General features: G+C 47.0%; 1 protein-coding gene across 3 annotated transcripts in view; it reads right to left on the reverse strand.

The window, feature by feature from the left end:
* Positions 1-21,250, reverse strand: part of NTRK3 (neurotrophic receptor tyrosine kinase 3) — a 205,624-nt gene that overhangs the window by 87,690 nt on the left and 96,684 nt on the right. For all 3 annotated transcript variants that reach the window (XM_085070424.1, XM_085070425.1, XM_085070426.1), the window contains exon 12: positions 7,028-7,216. In XM_085070424.1, the coding sequence (XP_084926550.1) occupies positions 7,028-7,216 (189 nt within the window). The remainder of the gene's footprint in view (positions 1-7,027; positions 7,217-21,250) is intronic.

Here is a 21,250-nt window from a genome sequence, read left to right on the forward strand (position 1 = left end):
CTGCCTGAGTCTGCAACAGGCTCAGGTTGAGCACTGCGCTGCTACCTCTTGCCTTGCAGGGATGAACCCACAGGCATGAGGAGCGCTGGCTGGTGAGCAAAGCCCTGCTCTCTCTGGCACAGACACCTCCTTCACTTTTAAGCACACTACAAATGCAGATGGACAGGGAGAAGCACCAATACCTAGGCACACAGCTGGTAACACAGGGAAGGTAAACCTGGTTTATCCCTAATTTGTCCCACTCCTGTCACCCTGCCACAATGAGCCTGGTGGACTCATGCAGGACCATGGGTGAGTGGGTGGGGAATGCATACCCACCCACACAGGGACAGTGGGGGGTGTGTGTGGAGGCCAGGAAATTCTCCAAGAGGAGTGGGAGGGTTGTGAGCCCCTCAACGAGATGAGCAGGGGCTGGATGAGAGGTGGAATATCAGCGAGTACATACACATCCTCCATGAGATGCTGCATGTCTTGGGCACTCCGGTCCAACCCAATTGATGCAGGCATGAGGCTGCCAGGCAAAAAGAGCAGTCTGCTGTGCTAGAGCCACTCCAAATCCAGTAGGAAAGCAGGTCAGGACCTCCTCTCATCTGGTTTGTTAAGTTCTTGACAGTTCACACATCATGAGCTCCCTTCCTGAAATCGCCCCAGGCGAGCCAACCCTGCTTGCTGGCCCCACAGACATCAGGATTAAACAGTCCAGTGGAGATGTTTTTAGGCAGAGGAAAAAGCAGAGTTTTGTATGAGAAAATACTTCCCTGTCAACTCCGTGATGTCTGTATCCAGCAGCATTTCCACCACCAGAGCAGCCTCTCTGCAGGCCAGTCACCATAAACAGCCCAAAGCCATGTTCTTCTTGATTTAAAGGTTTCTCTTCCTCATGGATCTTCATCACCAGGAACCAATGTATCATCACTCAGCTGTGCTGCCAGTGTCACTTCCCCCCACTGGGGCTGGAGACTGTTAGTCCCCTTTGGATCCTGGGTCTTGCAACAAATATCTCCAATAAATACACATTAAAGCAACAGAAAATTGATCTAAAATCCAAACAGCAGCAGGAGGTGATCAGCTTGTGCTCAAACCAAATCAAGTGCCCATCACATCTGGAGCAGGCAGGGCTGCACTGCTGGTTCCAGCAGCTCCTCCAAAAGCAGGCAGGGACCAGGCAGAGCCACGTTGCTTCTCTTCCTCATGGTACAACCACACACACAACATTTCCAGAGCTGGCTGAAGGTATAGGCAATGGATCTTGTCAGCCTTTCCAAGACATCCTGAAAAATCCTCATTTGTGTAGCACCATCACAGCAGGAAGGTCTGAAGCGTGAGGCTGCAACTCAAAGTGCAGGTGCAATAGGTGGGGTGGGCACTCCACGTCTGCAAGGGTAGGTTGGACTTCTGGAAAATGTGGATATTTCTTCCACCTGCTGTTTCAGGGATGGGAAAAATGATGCAGAGCAGAAAACAGCCACAGGTAAGAAAATTATCTGAGAGCTGGGAAGGTTGCATCAAGTGCCACTGTCCATGGTGTGTCTCCTGTTGGTCAGAGGTTGCAGCCTGGGCAGGAGGACAAGAAGGGGATTCTGGGCACAAGGGAAGTTCAGTTCTGCTCCAGCAGAGGACAGAGGCAGAAATTTTGGTTGCTCACACATTTCTTCAGATACCTACAACATGTACTCTGGAAACAACCAGCCAGAGCCCACGAGGCTTCTTCAACATCCAAATCTTTTGCAGGATGTTCACACCAAGACCTGGAGATCAGAGCAGTTTCTATGAGAGCCAACAGCAAAGCAGAAGGGAGGGAAATTTGGAGGCAGAAGGTCACTGGAGAGACCCCCAATGCCTTTACCTGTTGGCAGCTGAGCTCTGAGGTCAGGGCTCTTCCACAGTCCCCAGCCACAAGCCCAGGCTTTGCTATGAACAGTGAGGAGACACAGCCCAGCGCAGCAAAACACACATAAATGGGGAAACAGCTACTTACAGGTCCTTGTTAAAACACTTAAAAATATCTGAGTGAGAAGGACAAGACTGTAAGACCATGAGAGCTCCCGTGCAGAAGAGTCTTGACCCACAAGTGCCTACTTCAGAAGAGTAGTGGGAGCTGGGTTCTGCTGGAGAAGAGCCTAGGGATTTCATTTTAGAGGAGAGAAGAGGAAAAGAATAGTTTGGAGAAACAGCAGAGCTCTGTGGGAAGCACTGAGACCTGTAGAGCCAGGCTGGGCACGGGGAAGCAGAGCGCTGCTGTCACTGCACCCTGCTCTCCACATTTATATTACATGAATATTTGACAAATTATCTTATCCCTGGGGAAAAAAAAAAAAAAGAAAGAAAGAAAAATTCCTCTTTTCCACTACCAACTGTTTCAGTTTTCTTTTTTAGACAAATAAAACTACAAGCACTTATGACTTTAATTTTATGTTGCTGCTGGTTTTGGCAAAAATGGGACCATGAACTGACCAAAAATAGAAATGCTGCATACTTTTTATCTTCCCATGCCTATGATGAACAAAACACACTCGGAAAACAAAAATAAAAAAATTAGCAGTGCTAAGGGTAAATATCCTTTTCATATCCTTTTCTTTTTAGTTTTCGAGACTTATTGAAAGCAGAGTTAAGGGAATCTATTTGTTTAAGAAATATGATTTTTGAAATGACCACAATGTTCCTTTTAAGCTGCACTGAAATACAAGATAAAGACAGGGTACTGAGTGAAAGAGTGCTGATGGCGCTTTTATTGTGTGATTTGCCTTGTTTTTTTCTGAAGTACTTCTTTTTAGCCGATTACCATGTATTTACAGTTAGTGTAATTATATCTAATTACTTAATTAGCATGAATACGTGTAATTACTAACTTCGAATATGTAATTATGTCAGGGCAGCCTGTAATAAATGAGGTTGAAAAAAAACCCTCATTAGGACTCTACGAAAGGACGGCTGCTCCACCCGTGTGGAGAATGCATCCCAGTCCTGGAAAACACAGCCAGCTCCAGTCCTGGCTGGCAAAAACCTCCCCCAAAATCAAAGAATTTGCCCCCAAAGTCCAACTTCACAATGCTTGTTGAAACTGAGCATCTACTGCTGGGATGCAGGTGGGGATCTGCCCCCCTGATTAATTTTCTCCATCAGGGTTTGGGGGTTTTTTGCCAATTTGTGTCAGCCTCCAGAAGACCTGTTTTGTTAGATGAGAAATACAAGGGAGCTGAACAACTCCGAAACTGTGCTGTGGCATTTGAGTAAAGCTCAAGAGATCAGATCCAAGAACTAATCTGCATCTGATGCATTGTGCTTAGAATTAATTACTACTTAATTACTATTATTAAAGTAAAACAACCTTCCAAAATGTTTCTTCTGAAACATTACCAATATTTCACCACAGCTACTCGTAATTGCAAAACTTGAGTTTTGGGAATTCAAATCCTGAATTTCAAGAGAGTGAGATAAGGCAAGGTAAGGAGCTGCACTTAGTGCCAAGCCTGCCCAGAAGGACTAACAGACACCTTCTGGGCACAGATATGGGTAGACTGAATCATGTTCTGCATTACCAAAATCTTTGACCAGAGGTTGATGTTATGTAGTTCTAAACTCTCATCCACATCCCTCACTCTGCCCACTGTGCTTGCCACAAGTCCCATTCTTTTCCTCTTATGTTTATTTCCAGATATAGAGAGGTGCAAACTTTTCACAACCTGTTGCTCCTCCTGCTGATGTTTGCCAAGCAGATATGTGCTTGGTTTCTCTTCCATGTGCACAAGAATAGGAGAACAAGGCAGGTTTAGCCTATTCTTCTGAAATCCCCTTGTGGTTGGACTGTCCACATTGCCAAACTCTCCTTAAACTCTCCAGGTAGGGCCGAGGGCAGCTGGAACAAGGACAGGATACAAACCCAGTGCTGCCCAGAACAGCACAGAGTTACAGCACAGAGATGGGGGAGCATCTTCTCAATAACTAAAGGCTTCAACATGAGAAAATAGGGTGCTGCTGGTGTCTTCCATGGCCCTTTGAGAATCCCACATCCAGGAAAAGAAAGAGAATTCTGAGTCAAGCTAGTCCCACCTTCTGCACTAAATCAGGCAGTAGCAGAAAGGGGGTAAGAGAGCTGCAAAAATCCCACAAAGCCAGAAGTGAGGGCTGGCTCCTGTACCCTCAATCCCATGGACACGAGGACAGCACATTCCCAGTGAAGAACACGTCTCTGTCTCCTTGAGGACACGTTAACAAGAAGATCCCATGGGACAGCACTGCTCAGTGGGAGCGAGAGGCCTCCAGCTCCTCAGGCAGGGAGCTGCTCTCCATATTTCAGCTGCAATTCCATTATGCAGAGCTAAGTGGCTGGGAATAAACATCCGTCATCCCTGTGTGATAAGTGATGCTTGCTAGTATGGAGGGTGACAGAAATCTATATCACATCAATGTACTATTAATACTGCATTAAGCATCCAGAGTTTGCTCCCCTCACTGCAATGGGTATCGGCATGTCCTCGACCCAGGCAGCTCCAAGAGCACAGGGATGCTTGCAGGAGGATGCAAGGAGAAAAGCTTGGTGGTGGAGAGGGAAAATGCTTGCTGAATATGTTGCTCTAGCAACAGCTCAGTGCAAAGGAGAGATGCTGGGTGTCACAGAACACCTTTGCTCGCAGCTGGGCAGCAGCTCTGGGGAGGTGGTGGCAGGAGTTTGCATCTCTACAGGCTCAGCTGGACATAGAGACACTCCCCAGCCCTGAGGAGCTCTCTTTACAAGTGACAGCAAGAAAAGAAGTGTTTGTGTCCAAGCTCTGCACAGGGGGAGAGAAAAACCCTCCAGCATGACAACCACAGGGAAAACAGGAGCAACAAATATTCTCCAGCCCAGGCTTACGCTGAGCAGAGCGCATCAGATCAAACAAACCCCCCACAGCACAAGCTCCCCAAAGCATGGTTAATTTAAAAGGTGAATTATAAAACTTTCCAGCCTCAAGCAAAGCCACCTGTGAAGTCAGAAGTTTTGACCAAGTAAAGTCCTGGGGACTCAAATACAAAACACACACCAAATTCAACTCTGCCTGAGGAGTCAAGGACTGGGTTTTGCCCCATGAATGTTAAATCTAAAAAAATTAGGGTTTTCAACATGCAACCACCCAGCTGTGGCTTGCCTGTTATTATCCCCCAAAGGGAGTACCGGTGCTGGGGGGTTTGGTTTCAGCCCCACTGCCTCACAGTCCTGGAAAACCTGGAGCATTACTCCCTGTGGCACCTTTCACAGGAAAAGCACCTCCAGATGCCACCCCAAGCATCTCTTGAACTCTTCAGATCCTGCTCAAACAGCCCTGTGAAGCTCTGAGGTCAAATCTTTCTGCGAGTGACTTCCCCTGCAACCCATCCAGCTCTGACAAGTCCCACAGGGCAAAGGCTCAGAGCAAAACTCAATCCTTTGAGTTTAAGCTCTGCTACTGCACAGCTTCAGCAGCACCCACGTCTTGCAATGGACGGCGTACAGATTAAAGAGATTTGAGACAGCACAGGAGGGAGAGGAAAAAAAAGTAAAGCGGGGGAGCCCTCCCTCCCAAGCCATCAGAGTTTGTAAATCATTTTGAGATGAGGTGCTATAAGAAATGCAAAATATATAATTAACAGCACAGAAAAACCACGCTGCATTCAGCTTCTCCACTCCTGCCTAATCACCGCCCTCCTCCTCCCCTCTCTACAAACAGACCAAATTTAGCACATCAAAATGAAAATCAAGGGGAAAGCCAGGCACGTTCTTTGGGTACATCCCATTGCTCTGTCAAGTGAAGGATGGTGATTAGAGCTTGGGCACAAGCCAGCAGGACCCAGAGGGTGGCACAGTGGGGGCTGCCCGAGGGATACCTCCATGGGAGCAGCAGCTGCAGCTCCCCTTCTCCAGCTGGAGGAATGGAGGGCAGGAGCACTGTGCTCCTGCTGAGCACTCAATGCCACATGGGTTCCCCCAGGTTGGGAGATTCTCCCCTTTCCCAGGGGCTGAGTTCTGTCTCCTGCACCCCTGAGTCATCAGCAGCCAAAGGAAGAGCAGAGGTGACTTCAGCACAGCACTCCCTGCTTCTGGCTGGGCCACAGAGATAGCCTGAGTTGAGGAGTTTTCACCTTTTGTTTTGTAAGATATTAATTCTTCCAGTTCTACCTGGAACCAGGACACACCAAAAGGATGTGTAACAGCAAGAGAGGAATGTTACCCAAACCTCCTGCACTGCTCAGCTTGCATCTCAGAGCTGGTAAGAGGCCTGGGAGAGCTCAACTAGTGCCTGTGAGCCGCACGTTGGGGAGGGCTGCATCCCACCACTCGTGTGGGAAGTGGTGCAGGACTCCCAGAAAAGCATCCTTTTACACAGCACTTTTCTTTGATGCTCAGAATTTAGAAACACAAAGTGGAGAGGGCCACTTGATCACCTCCTGCTAGTCTAATGAGCCCAGTTCATGACCCAAATTTATCCAGGAAGAATGCGAAAGCTTTTCAGAAGCCCACAAAAACAAGACATCCAGCACCTAAAATTCCTGGAGCCAAAGATAGCTCCAGCCATCTGCCACACCTATGCCCATGTATCCTGAGCTTCTCCCTGGCCCTTTGGGGAGCCAAAGAGGCAGCCCCATGACTGGGAAACTGCTGGAGGAGGAAGGGGAGGCAGGTCCTTTCCCCAGCCAAGCAGGGGTCACATCCATCCCCATGCTCCCAGGGAGCTCTTGCTCACCCCTGGGACCTCATGCTTGGAGCTGACAAGGAAGAGCCCGGCTTGGAATGGCACTTTCAGGCAGGGGGGGAAGGTGACAGGTGGGTGGCGGAGGGAGGGTGAAGGGAGGTGAAGGTGAGAGTGGAAAGTCTTTTCTGGAAGCATCTACATGTATGTTGTGATTTCTGAGACCTGAGATTCACTTTGGTTTCTGGACCATACCAAGACCCACTCTCCTCAAAAACCTCTTCTTCCTCATCCTCTTAACCTCTTCCTCCTCGCCCTCCTTCCCCCATCCCCCCAGCCCATCCCTGGCTCCTGGCAGGGCTCCGGCCGGGTTGGGCACTCACACGTGTCTGGCTTGTGGCAGTTGTGACCTTGTCGGAAGTACTGGGGGTTCTCGATGACGGGGATGCGAGTCATGCCGATCACCACCGTGTCCGGGCCGGCGTCCAGCGACGAGGGTGTGGTGATGCCGTGGTTGATGTGGTGGAGAGGGCTGGCTGAATCCTCCTCTCCGCTGATCACTGCCACGGGACCTGCAAACAGCACACACATCTGTCAAGGACAGGGGAAAGGGGACCAGAGAGGTCTGTTGATTACATAAATATGAATTTCTGTAGGCTGGCAGATCACCACCAGCCCCTGGACAGGATGTCCTAACTTTCCTGCCAGTTGTCTCATCCCTGGGCTTAGTTTCTCTGGGCAGCTCACAGGGCATGGAAGACACCTCAAGTTTCCCTCCTGGCTTCGAGGTACCAGACTAACAATCCTGAAGGGTTCACCAGCTACAGGTGACACCACATCAAGGTGAGTCATGCACGAAGTCCTCTCCTAGGGCTGTCATGAGAGAGCAGTTCCTGTGGTGCTTCCATGCTCTGGCAGCACAAGCTTGGCAGAAATCATAACCAAGCTTAGACTAAAGAAGCATTACCCCCAAAGAGTTATTTCACCTCAGATCCATATTGGTGACATTTCTGTTGCACAGTGTGTTGCCCATCATTTTCCCCCTTCTCCAGTTTCCCCTGGGCACACTCACTGGGCCCTTCAGTCAGGTTGGTGCCTACAGGGACCCACAATGTCCTGGAGCAAATCCTGCTCAGCTCATGCTGACTCACACCAGCACCACCAGAAGTGGCAGCATCTTCTCCTTACCCTCCTGACACCCAAAAATTCACAGCACCATTAGACAGGACAAAAATGGAGCAAATTAGTCAGACCTGCAAGATGGGAGCAACAGAAGGCTCCTACCCCTTATGCTTTATTTTGGTTTTAGACCTTCTAATACCTGTTGCAACCATTCTTGCTGCGTTGGTGTTGGACAAGGTAGGGACCACAGTGAAATCTTAGATTAGACCTTTTTAATATATTAAAATGGGAAGAAAATCCACACTCAACTAGTGACACTCCTTTCTTCTGTATGGATGTTACCAGGGACTACCAGAAACTCAAGTAAAAAGGAGCAAAGATGCTGCACTTAGGCTTTGAATCTATTCAGAGAAGCCAGTCTTTTACCTACATTGCATAAAAAGTGCTCATCTCCCATCAGTAATCTACTTCTAATTGCACAATTACTTTATTATGTAGCACTAGCAACAAAGAAGGGAGTCTTCAAGCCATTTTACTCTCCAGAGCTACTGGGAGGACAAGGCAAACACCAGCTCCATGCAGCCATTCTGCCTGCATTAATCTAGTCTAAAGGCTGCTCATTTTTGGAGCTTCAAGTATTGTTTGTTCTTCCAGGTGGGATATAATAAAGTTATTGTGTAATTAGCAGAGTCTTGGCAGCTGTGACAGGTGTTTTAGTCACGATGGAAAAAAATCTCTGCCTTTATTCTGAATTCCTTCTGGCAGGTTCTGGCTTTTTTAATGTTACTTCCTGGGCCCGTGTGACTTTCCAGCTCTTGAGGTGCAAAGGCAAAATTCAGCTCTTGATGCAAGATGCCTCTGTTGGGACTACACACAGTGTGTATTTCTCCAAACGCGAAAAGCAAATGGGCAATTTTGGTTTGAATGACTTTTGTTCCTTCACAATATCAATTCTTTCCAGGCAAACCAGGAGGACTGGGGTTTTCATGGTGTGCATGTTCCTTTAGCCACACCCTGCATCACTAGCCATCCCAGCTGTGGTGGGAAGCAGAGAACTCTGCATTTCAAGGTGCAGTTAAGAAAATAAATCATAAAAATATCAAGTGGTATAGTCTGGTGTAAATAATCTGAGAGAAGAACATAAAGATCTCCCTCACAGTGGAAAAGTGTGAGAGGATATTGAGGGCTTGCTGATCTTTAAGGTCCTTTCCAACTCAAACCATTCTGTGTTTCTATGTGAAGAAAGTTTTCATTGCCCTCTATTCTGAGAGCAGAAATCTCCTTTGTGACAAGGAGCAAAGAGGATATAACCAGTCATGGTACCTACACTGGGCTGACACAGACCCTGCTGAGGATGTGCTTCTCAGGGACTCACAAAGCCCTGACAGCATTTGACCTTTGCTGTTCTTGCTTGCACAGCAGCTCCTCGTTTTTAGAGAGCACAGATCACAGCAGTGTCCCTCTAGCACAGGCAGGTTAGAAGGCCATGGCTACATCTAAAGGAGTAGGGCACAATCTAGGAGGTTAGGTACTTGTGAAAATAAGCACAGCGAGTGTCCATTAGCCAATGTTCTTGTGGCCATTTCCCCTGCCAATAAACAGACACAGAGTTTGACCTTCTTTACACTCCACAAGGTCTTTTTTTCCCATGGTTTACATCTTACTAGGACTTTCTACAGGTGCTATCCTTAGTTCCATGCCTCAAATCCATCCAAGGCCTTTGAGGAAAGAGGTAATTACATCTCATCTGATCCACAGTCACATTCCCATTCCCCAGTGAACACTGTGTCCCATGAATGGACTCAGCCTCTGAGTCATCCACTTCAAGTCAGTGTTGCCAAGCTTATCCATTTACAAAACCTACCAACCCTCAAAAGCCTCAGAGCTGAACTCTGATTCTCCATCTCAACCCCTTCCTGTTTCTGAAAAAGTGGGAAACCCCAAGAACTGCCAAGGCAGTGGCACCACAGGGATAGCACAACACATAAAGTGTATTCTACCCTCACAGTAATCCAGGGACAGTTTGCTGTCTCCATCTGTATTTCCAGGTCTTGAAAAAAACCAAATCACGTTCTCAAGAGTCCTGAGGATCACACAGTGGATGCACTGCACTATCCTTCCAGCTTTCCAAAACATTTTTGATGATGGTAGGCACTGACCTGACAAGGCCTAGAACATATAATTCATCCCAATATCCTCCACAGGATATAATTTCATTAAAGGCAATTTTCAGTTCCAAGTTTCTTCTATTAGTTTGGGGATTTTTCTGGGTGTGGTGGAGAAGTATAAATCTGGACAACATTAATTCCTACAGGCACAGTCATGGTGCTTTGTCACTTTAATTCTCTCATTCCCATCTCTTCCAGCTGGTCATTGCTGAGATCCAGTTCCCTCTAAGCCCACAGTCACTCTGGTGTCACTCTGAGACTCAGAGGAGTGCTGGATTCACTGTGCAAGCCTGAGACAAACTTTTAAAACATCGTGGATATCAAACAGCCACCAATCACTTTTATAGGTGCGACTATTGCTCTGACTCAAAATATACTCTGCCATTAGCAATTCCTGGAAATAAAGCAGCTACCTAGACTTCAAATTTTTAAATCTATCTTGGCAATAGCATATATTTTTTTGCTTTTAAGTAGGCAAAGAGGTTGAGTTTTCTGATGTATAATGCTGATGAATGGCTTTATTTGGAATTCTCACTGGTTTCACCAGGTAAGGTTAAAGTAAAAATAAATTTGCATTATCCAGGTAAGGTTAAAGTAAAAATAAATTTAAAAATGAAGCAAAAAAAAAGAGAATACAGATTTTGGAGATTTAGGTTTACTTTCCATTTGACAGGGAAATGGGCAGAGAGAGATAGAAAAGAAGACAATTTGTACAGTAAAAATGTATAACAATAGACAAAGGGTAGCTTGGGGTACTTCCTAACATACCATCCTGTGATTTTAAAACATATTAAATATTTTGGAGCTTTCCAGAACAGACATGCAGTAGCTGTTTCTGTGGATAACTCAGCCTCTGGCATGGACAAACACACTGTGGATACTAACTATAAAAGGGGGCTATCTATATATTTATATAAAACTTTAAGAACCCTGTGTCCATTCTGGGCATTGAACCTGTTACACCTATAATCTGAAAGGCTCTCCCATGGCTCTCTTCCTTCCAAGCAGCGCTCTCATCAGCCAGCAGCATCCACACTGCAAGGACAGAGTTGTGCTGTTTTCCATGCTAACCCCATGCAGTTTTCCTGACAAGGAAGCAATAGCAGCAGCAGTGATTTTTCCCTCTCATTTTCCCCATGGGGAAACACTGGGGTGATATTAGGGCTGCCCAGGGCTACCCCTGAGTGCAGAAGCTGCCAGCCCCTGATCCAGCCCAGCACTACAACCACTGCCAACCTGCCCCTTTAAACACCAGTGGCAGAGTCAGCCACAACAACCAGAAAATCAGGATCAAATTCCTCTGATGTTCACCAAAGAGGAGTGAGGCAGCTTGAAAATGTCACTTTTGGAAACGTCACAAGCAGCAATTCTGTTCTCCTTTCCCTCCCACATCTCCTCTACAGCCAACTCCTCTTTCCTGAGAAAGACACCTCACTCAAACACCACCATTCCCAGCCTCATCTCCACCCTCTGTTCTCCCCCAGCCTCCCAGTCAGGCTATTCCCTCCATCCCAGCAATGTTCCAACTCTTCTTGCTTTGCATCCGCCCTGATATTATCATCTCTGCAAACACTCCTCCAGATTCTCCCAAAATCTCTGCTTTTCAGAAACTCTCATTCTCTGTTCAGCACTGTTCCCTCTGGCTAAAAGAGAGTCTGGCTTGGTGTTTGCCTTCACCTCCCTGTTTATCTGGAAGCTCTGTGAACAAGACATAGCTTTCAACCCATGTCTGAATTACCTGGTTCATTCACAGTGTTATGTGGACAACTTGTTATTCTAGAAAAAATAAAGCAAATAATAATAGTAATAAATAGCTTAGGGACCCCTGTTTGCACAATCATATCATAGTGGGATATTATTTATCAAGACTAAAAGCTATACTTTATGATAAAACAAGCTCAGGAATACAGGGTACTGTATAAATAACCACAGATTAGAGAAGATAATGGTCATTTCTCACACATCCATAACAGAATGAATGCCCCAAGGCAATCAGGTGAAGGAACAACAAAAACTCCAGCTTGGCATCACACTAACCTCTGCAAAGCAACAAAAGCAATTGAAGGTGAAGAAAACATGACCTCTAAGGGAAAACTGAAAGAATTATGCTTTGTGTTGAGAGAAGAAGACTGAAGGGACACGTGATAACAGCCTTCAAATATGTAAAAGGTTGCAGCAAAGAGAAATATAATAGCTGTTCTCCACGTCCACTGGGGATAAAACAAGAAATAATAGGTTTAAATTGCACTGAGGGAGATTAGAGTTTGAATGTTCTCCCTGATGCCTCACGGTACGGCTGGTTGAGCACTGGAACAGATAACCCAGGGATGCTGCAGGGGTTCAGGCACTGCCTGGCTGGGAAGGGAAAGGTTAAAGAAACTTCTTTCAAGGACAGTTTAGCCACAGGAAGTGATGCTGCTCAGAGCCCTCACAGGCTGCAGCACTTTTTACCTGGAACCAAAGCCCTCAGCATCTTCCTGTTCTGATGCTTCCAAAGAAACTCCAAGCAGGGATTTCTCCAGTGCTGCAGAACTGGTTTGGGCAGCATCAGAGGCACTGAGAGGCACTGGATCAGGATGGGACCATGGTCTCTCCAGTGTGGTGTCAGAAAGGACAACTCCCTGCACATCCCAGCTCAGGACAGAAGCTGAGGCAGAGAAGAGTGAGGCAAGTGCTCAGGACTGCAGGGCAATCCCCTCTCACCACCCACACCTCTGGGAGCTGTCATGCAAAACATCATTTTTTGATCAAAAATAATCACTGCAAGAGCTAATTGTGCCATCCCCATTTTCCTTTGTAATATAAAGGAGCCATATAATTAACCTACTTAATTAGGAACTGTATATGACCCATAACTACAAAAAAAAAATGCTCTCCTAATAAAGTGGGTCACCATTCATTGTATAGCAAGCACTGAAGCAGACCTCATTAAATTCCAATATATAGTATATAAAATCCTTTCCTCCTCTGACTCCAAACCCCTGTTGGCACTTCCATATTTCCCCAATCAAAATCTTAAATTCTGTTCTTCAAATATCATATCACCTACTGGCAAGTAAGTAATTCCAAGGCCACGTCTCTCTCAGCCCAGCTTTACTACTCAGTCATACAAATACACATAAACAAGGGTAAAAATAACCTCAAACTTCAGCTTATCAGGAAAACAAACAAGTTTTTAAAAAAAACTGTAAAAAAATTACCAACCTTTTGTTGGAGCTGAAATCAACCCACACCCCAGGGCTGATCTCTGCACCAGCAATGAGGGGAACTGAAACTCATAAAACAATAAGCGAAAGCACAATAAATACAATTATAAATCCAACCATGCTCAGAGCAAGACTGCATTTACTGTCTCATAAAGAGAGCCTCATCCTTTCAGGCAAACAAAAGGAAATCAATTTCTTAATTTTTATTGGCAGATGTGGGCACGGAGCCAAGGCAGCGCTCGGTGCCTACGCGGGGCAGTTTGGAGCCAGTCTGCTGTGGGCTCCAGCTTGGTCTCTGCCCTCCTACAGTGGGAAAGAGCCACTTCTCCTCCCCAGAGTCACCAATCCCAACCACAGGTGGTTCATCATGTGGCACTTCTTCCCCTGAGCCACAGAAGACCCCTCACTTGTATAAAACAATAGGCTTCATGCAGAGCTCCCTCCCAGTTCTAGTATTCGGCGCCTTGTCGCCACCACCTCAACCCTGCCCAGCAGCATTTTCCACATCCACACAGCTCAATTCCATCTCCATGTCCCAAATTCACCCCAAGTTATCCCTGCATGATGCCAATGGATCTGGAGGGCATTGCTGCAGAGGCTGGCTCAGACAGCACAGCCCCTGCTTGAACCCCACACAGCAGCTGCAGAGCCTCCAAAGGTGCCAATCCCTTCTCTGCCACAGCCTGGGGGGCACAGAGTCTTCCATCAGCTTTTTAGGGAAACAGTGCATATAAAAAATCATATCCTTGAGCTTTGCAGGCAGATGAAGACATCAAGAACATAAGTCTGAACACTTGAAGGGATATACTCCAAATCCTCAGCTTCCAGACCCTCCAGTAAAAAAGCAGGAGCAAACAGCCAAGCAGCAATCCCTTTTCTCTTCTCCTCAACAACAGGATGGGTTTGAGATCCTGATGATCTTGAGGAGATGAAGATTCCTCTGAACTTTGGGGTAAAAGGAAGGGACAGGCCTGGGATGTCTGCACCCACCACTGCTCGGGTTAGACACATCTCTTCCCCCACTTGCACTTTCCAGCCCCTTATACACTGCAGATGCATTATCATATAAAAAAAGCTGTCAGATCCGTTGCCAGTGGGCGATCTCTACATAGGCAGTCCTCAAAGCACTTTCTTTACTGATGCAACACTGCCAAAATACTGCCATTTACAAAAGCCCCTTTCCATCTTTATATATTGACATTTCCTTCTCTTCCGAATTTTTCAGGTGACTGCAGCAGGGACGAAGCAGCTCTTGCTGCAAAAGGGGATGCATCAGGGCAGAGGGGCTGCAGCAGCCCTGCAACATTCCCCCTTCACCCTTCCCAGCCACCAGCCATCCTGGCAGTCCCATTTGGAGCATCATTCCATCTGGTGTAGAGGATGTCGAAACCTCTCTCAGTCCCCCCATGTCCTTCCCTTACCCACCCTTTCTCAGATTTATTGAGCTTAGACACCAATCCTATAAGCACTCACACTCAGGAATGAAAACATTAAGATCAAATCATATAAAATATAAAGTCAATGCATATGACGGCACAAATGCATAAATCCAGCAGAACAAGAAACAGAAAATGCTTACAGTAAAAATGGTAATACAATCTGATAATTAAAAAGGGGGGGAATCTGACAAGCCAGAGCCATGCATTACAGCAAAGCCAGCCAACACTCACAGGAAGGCAAAGCAGGAATTTTTACATCTAAGCTTAAACTCCAGCCCAGTGTTACCAAACATCCTCAACTCAGAAAGGGTCTGACCAGCAAAGCAACTGCAAAGAGGCCACAGGATAACCAGGAGACTATTTTAGATGCTGCAATGCAAGGATTTGCTGATGCCTGAGGGATTGACAAGCCAATACCTACTCCCATGTAATAACATATGGGTACTGGGAAGTTGGTTCATTTGCCAAGAGAAAAAGGTTTTCACTGCTGAGATCAGGTGAAACAACTAGCAAACGATGCAGGCAAAAGGAGAGGAAGAAAAGTCTGTTTTATTCAATTGTCACTGCAGGGAGGGAGATAGTATTTAGTCTGGCAAAGCTGGTGCTGGCACTCAGACCATACCCAGTCACCTTACACCATTCCTCCCACCTATCTTCTCCATTTGCTGATAACAACCTGATTTTTCCACTGCTGGGCATGCATGTTCCCTGCAGGTTGTGAGGAGGAGCCAGCTGCAAACCAAACATCTATTCTTGCAGAAAAGCCTTCTGTATGGTATCTTGGCATGGCAGAGCCAGCAGCAGCAGAGAAACTCACACTTGTATAAAGCAGGAGGAGGGAGCAGGGACACCCAAGAATGCAGCATCTGTGTGTGGCCAACATCCCTGCACAGCCCTGCTGCTCCAGCCCTAAGGTCAAGGTCCAGGAAGGGCTGGGGAGGCAGGATGGGTGGCTGTTAGGTACCAGATGCACTATGACACATCAAAACAAATCCCTGTTGCCTTATCTTTAATGCACAAGGCCATCATTTCCATGCCTCTGTATGGGATCAGCTCCATTTGAAGACAAAACCTCATTTTCTGCCCCCAGCTCTCCATCATCCCACTGCATCCAGTCCACTCATCCCCAGAGCTGAGCGACATCCTGCCTGCCCCAAATCACCTCCTTCTTGCCATTCACCTTTTTCCCCCCATTCTTCCTCTCGACTAGATTTGCCTCTCAGTTTTTTTCCTAGCAAAGTCACCAAGCTGTTACCTCAGGGGCACCTTGAACTCTGGAGCAAAGCAGGCTTTACAAGGCAGGAGCCAGGCAGTGGCCAGGCAGCAGCCTCACCAGCATCTATTAATCTCTTGGCTCACTCATCCCTATCACAGACACACCGTAAAAATGATATAAGCATTTCATTCGAACGGCGCTGCAGAGAGATTGGGAAGAGCATGGGGCCAATTGATTTCCAGTATGTCTGCTCTTTACCTCCAGGTATAAATACAACAGCAAAATCAATCGGAATAACATCATATCAGCTTTCTAATCTCTTCTGTTCACGAGACACGCTTTATATACTGCAGCATTTCCTACAGCTTCTCCACAGGAGACTCCAGCACCTCCACACCCCTCACGTGCAGCCACTTCCCAGCTCCTCCTGTGATAGCGCCAGGAGCTGCAGATCCAAGGCACAGCTCTCCCCCTGCTCTGTGCAGGAGGTGCTGAGAGGTCTCCTGGAGCAAAGCACTTTGGCTGAGTAAGAGCAGTGCTCGCTGGCGCCTGCTGAGCCCTGGGCCATGCTAGCACTGTGAAAAGGGCGATGAGCAGTGCTCGCAGCCCGTCGCGGTGGATGGCAGCTAGCTCCTCACTGATGGGCACCCAGGCGTGCCCAGAGCTGCTGAGGGGGACAGTCCCACTGATACAGGGACGTGAGAAAGGCAGCAGCAGGATCTGCTTTCCCCACACCCTCGGGACCCTGTGGTTTGATTTACCACACGTGGCCCTGGCGGCATTTCGCCTCCTCGTGAGCATCCAGAGTGACACCACATAAAGGCCCAAGCCTGGAGCAGGGCTGCCTGCTCAGCACTGAGCAGACACATTTTCTTTCTGCATTTCCAATTTATCATCAGCTTAAGGCTTTTGAGCCTCTCTCCTGGCCTACAGCCACAGCAGAGGCAGACAGTGACAAACTGATAAACACTCCCCAAAAGCCTTTGCTGGGGTGAAAATGCAAATGCACTGTGAGGATGAGGAAAGGGCTGCCTGGTGTGGCATCTAGGGGTCATCTAAATCAGACTGTAGCTCAGCACCAAGGTGATGCTTTGTCCCACCTCAAACCAGACCCTGACTGAATAGGTGCTAGATGGAAAGGAAAATAGAAGTGGTTTAATCATAGAATCACAGAATAGTTTGGGTTGGAAGAGATCTTAAAGATCATCTACTTCTGACCTCCTGCCATAAGCAGGGATACCTTCCACTAGACCAGGTTGCTAAAGGTCCATCCATCCTGGCCTTCAACACTTCCAGGGATAGAGATAAGCTACACCTCCATCTATTCTGCAGGTCAGATGGCAAAGAACATGCACATGATGTGCATTAAGGCTGTGGCAATTGCATCACTTTCAACACTGTGGCCAGCATTGGGTGAGAGCCTTGGGACCTTTTATCTAACCTGCTCAATGTGGAGCTCTCATAGCACAAGAGGGCTTCCAGTGATATTTGGCAAGAGGTCCACTGGCAGCTCCACCCCCAGCATGCCCAGCCTGGTGTTGGATCACTGACCTGAGCCAAGAGCACAATGCTGCAGCAGCCTGAGCCTGTGCTAGGAAATGCTTGAAACAGTGAGAACCACTGAAGGCCTGAAAGTCAACAGCTGGGACCATTACTGCCCTCCTGCCTGAGGCTTTGCCTGGCCTTTGCAGAGACTGGTGCCCACTGCTGCTTAATAAACGCCATCCTTTGAACAAAAGCCCTGCCAGCAGCAGCTCTGCAGCACAAGCCAGGGCAGCAGAATATGCTTCCCACCAGCCAGGACCATTGCAGGCTGGGGACAAGTGTTAGGCATGTTTCTCATTAGCTCCAAGTCCACCAGCCACCTCCATCCCCCTCCCAGCACTTCCCTTCCCATGCCTTGGCCACTGCAAGATCAGTCTTGGGTCATCTTGATCTACTTGGAAAGCTCAGCCGCCATGAGAGCAAACCGCTTGTCCTCTGGCTCCAATCTCTTACTGAAATTAGTGCCAATGGAAGTGTCACTATCAATTTCATAATGTTATTGGATAAATGTAAAACTGGGCCAAGTCCCATATTCCTGACGGGCCATCAAAGAGGTGGGGATTATGGGTAAGGAGACAGGCAGCCCTGGCAGGAAAGGCAAAGGCTCCAGATCAATTAGCCTGACAAGGCTATCTTGCAGCCACATCACCTCGTGCTGACACCAGCAGCCCCTGCACCAAGAAGGTTTATTTTCTCCAGTGGTAACCATAGTCCTTCCAAGCCCAGAGAGCTGTGCATCCCTTCTCCAAATATCCAATTTATGAGACTACAAAGACACCGAGGGATTTTGCAGTCATAAAAAGACATTAATTTTCAGGCCTTCTTATTTTGGTTTAATGTTCTGTCAAGCTAAAAAAAAAAATTAAAAAATCAGCCATTAAACAAAAAAGTGCCTTACTGCGCATTGCTCAGAGGTTTCAAATAGAAGGAGAGATCAAAATGCAAAGTACCTGGCACAACACATGTTTTGTCTTTGCTGTGTGTTTTTCTTCTTGGTTTTCTTTCAAGATCCTGCTTGGACCATGAAACTAAACTGGTCAGTACCATCTGGTTCTCATGCAGTAATTAATAGTGCTTGTAATTTTTCAAACAAAAATAGTCTTCAGTTGTAGCTTTTTTTGGTCAACTTTTGACCTTTTTGTTTTGGAAAGGAATTTTTATGAAAACATCGGGCAGCCATCAAGGCTGCAGATGCCAATGGGTTCACTTCCAGCAGACACCTCATGTGTCCAGTCTCTGCCAGCAAGCAAGCGGCTGCACTTACTCAGGGTGCGAATTTGTAGACCTAAATTTAAAATCAGACTTGTGATGTTTGCTTTCAGGCCAAAAGATAAATCCTTACATGGTCAAAAAAATAATAAAAAATCCTTGCACTCGTAGTTTGTCTCAGTTCATGCATGAGGGCAAAGAAAATTTAAAACTTACTCTTCTCAAAAAGTAAATGCACTTTTCCTCTCTCCACAGCCCTCCTTGAGATGATCTCCAGCAGTGATATCAGTCTCTCAGATTTATTCTATCCCAAGATAAATAGTGTGTTGCTTACAGAATCAAAACGTATTTAACTTGTATAATGGCTTAAATCCCAAATCTGCTCCCGTAATATTATGAGACTCTTCTGGAATATGAAGTCCATGTCAGAAATATCCATGAACAAATAAACAAATCCTTTTTCCTTCATGCTGAGCAATTGGGAGAGGAAGCAAGGCTGTGGTTTGGATAGCCCTGGTGCTCCCTAACCCATGATGCTCACATCAATAACAATGTTGGGTGTGTTAAGCTTTGTTGCAAGGCCCAGAACCAGCAAGAAATTACTTTTGGGTGTTTTAAAAAAAACCTTTGTAGACTAAAAGAGTAGAGGGAAGCCCTTGAAAAGTTCTGGCAGTTCAGGCAGAACTGGTTGGAAAGGAACTGATACTTTTTGGTTCAATTAATACCAACTGCTGCATCAATACACTGGTGTTTTCCATGATGCCATGCCTTTCTCCACAATTTATAGTACTTGGTCATAAAGGTGATGGTTTTGTTTAAAAGTCACAGAAGTGGTCCCTAGAGAAAGGCTCTGAAATTGCAGCTTTCTGGGGGCTGACAGCTCATTTGTAAAGTGTCGCAGTTTTGGGGTTTCCACTGGCCTTGCTGGGACCCTCATTAGTTTTGAGAGAGATTTGGTGAACAGGGAGATAAAACAAGTGGGGAATAAAAAGTTGGGAGATGTAGAGAAGGATATAAAACAGCTCCCCACTCAGAGAACTTGCTGCAATGCTGATCCACCAGCCCAAACAACCCCCCTAATAAATTAGAGAGCGATTCATTGAAATGGCTTCCTCTGTCCCCACACTGACAGTTAATCTGTAATTCAGATAGATCTGTCAGAAGGCAAGAGTCCTGCATACAAAATAATTAATTCCTCCAAGGTCTGGGGAAATTTCCCTTTCTAAAGAGCACAGCACACACCCCTCCTTGCCAGTGAGCTCTGGGCATTGACGTGGCTCCTGTTGGAGGTCAGTGAAGAACATTACTTGCATTTCAATACAGATGCTCACAAATGCATCACCTGTCACCTCATTGCTGGGCTGGCAGTCCAGGGGTGGGACTTGTTCCACAGACCTTGCAAGGAGCTTGCCCTGTACCTCCCTGCTCCCCCAGTGCCCAGCCAAAAACTCTTGGCCTCTCGCCCCACATCAGCCCAATAGTAATGCTTTTCAAGACCCATTTTTCTGCATTAAGAGTCTAAATCATCAATTAAAACAAGCAGAAATGCAGCATCTACTGATTTTAGTTGAGAAACAGGCAGCCAGTGCCCAACGTGAGTGGGGAGGTTGGGGCAAAGCACATCTCATCTGCCAGCTCCCCCAAGAGGAGACACTCCCAGATCCACCTCTGTCTTCTACAACATCAGGAGATAACCAGAACAGCCTGGAAGACTGGAAGATACCAGTGAAACAGAGCAGCTTCAGAAAAGAAACAAAGGGTGGGAGTCAACCACATGGACGTGCTGCAGTGGGTGGCTGGGGAATGGGGACAAGTCACATGAAGCCTCATGTGAGATCAGCAGCACCTGAACGTGGTGCAAACCCTGGAGGCAGGGCAATCAAAACAAACATCTTCCTCTTGCCAGGACAGAGGCATGAAGAAAGAAAAAAATGTTAAAAAGGACTCTTGAGAGGATGCAAGAGACTGGGCATCACAACAGTCATTGCTTGCTGGCACAAGCAATGGCCTGGCAATATTTAGTGACATTAAGGAAAGATCTTCAGATTCAGATCTTTGTGATTCTGCTGATTCTTGCAGCCTCACTCACCAGCTTTTAAAGCATGAGTGCATAAGAAGCACCACCAGCCAAATCCCTGTCTCCCTACACATTTCACATCCTTCTCCCAAGCTATTTCATCAGAATCCCGAAGGCGGGTGGGAGGGAAGCTGCCTCACTTTAGCCTGTGAGCCACGAGGGCAGAGAAAGATGGGGCTTTGGCATTTACCTCTCTGACTAAGTGCTGTCTCTCTGCTCCACACTCTGTGCCCCCAAAACACATCCCTTGCTCGACAGCTTTGTAGCTCATGAAAAGTGACACAACAACACATCCACACTGGGAAGCCAGACCTGAAGACATGTGGAGGTCGAGTGACTTCTCCATCTGCACCACCAAGGGAGCAGAAAGAAGTGGGATAAACAGCATCCTCACCCACAGCATGGTATAAGGGGGGGAAGAGAGAACTGTGATCTTGCACAAGGCTGCTGGCTTTCTAATTGGGGGTAACACATGTCTGCTGAGCATCAGGCCAAGTGCCCCTTGTATAAAGCCCACTTCAGGCTGCCCAGAGCATCCTGCAGCAGATCCACTCCCAAATTCACCTGCTTGGAAGCACCTGCATGGGGCTGGGAACACCCCACAAACTGTGGCTTGAGTGTGCA

Source organism: Lichenostomus cassidix, chromosome 10 (genome assembly GCF_008360975.1).
Source record: "Lichenostomus cassidix isolate B80296 chromosome 10, HeHo_3.0, whole genome shotgun sequence".
NCBI lineage: Eukaryota > Metazoa > Chordata > Aves > Passeriformes > Meliphagidae > Lichenostomus > Lichenostomus cassidix.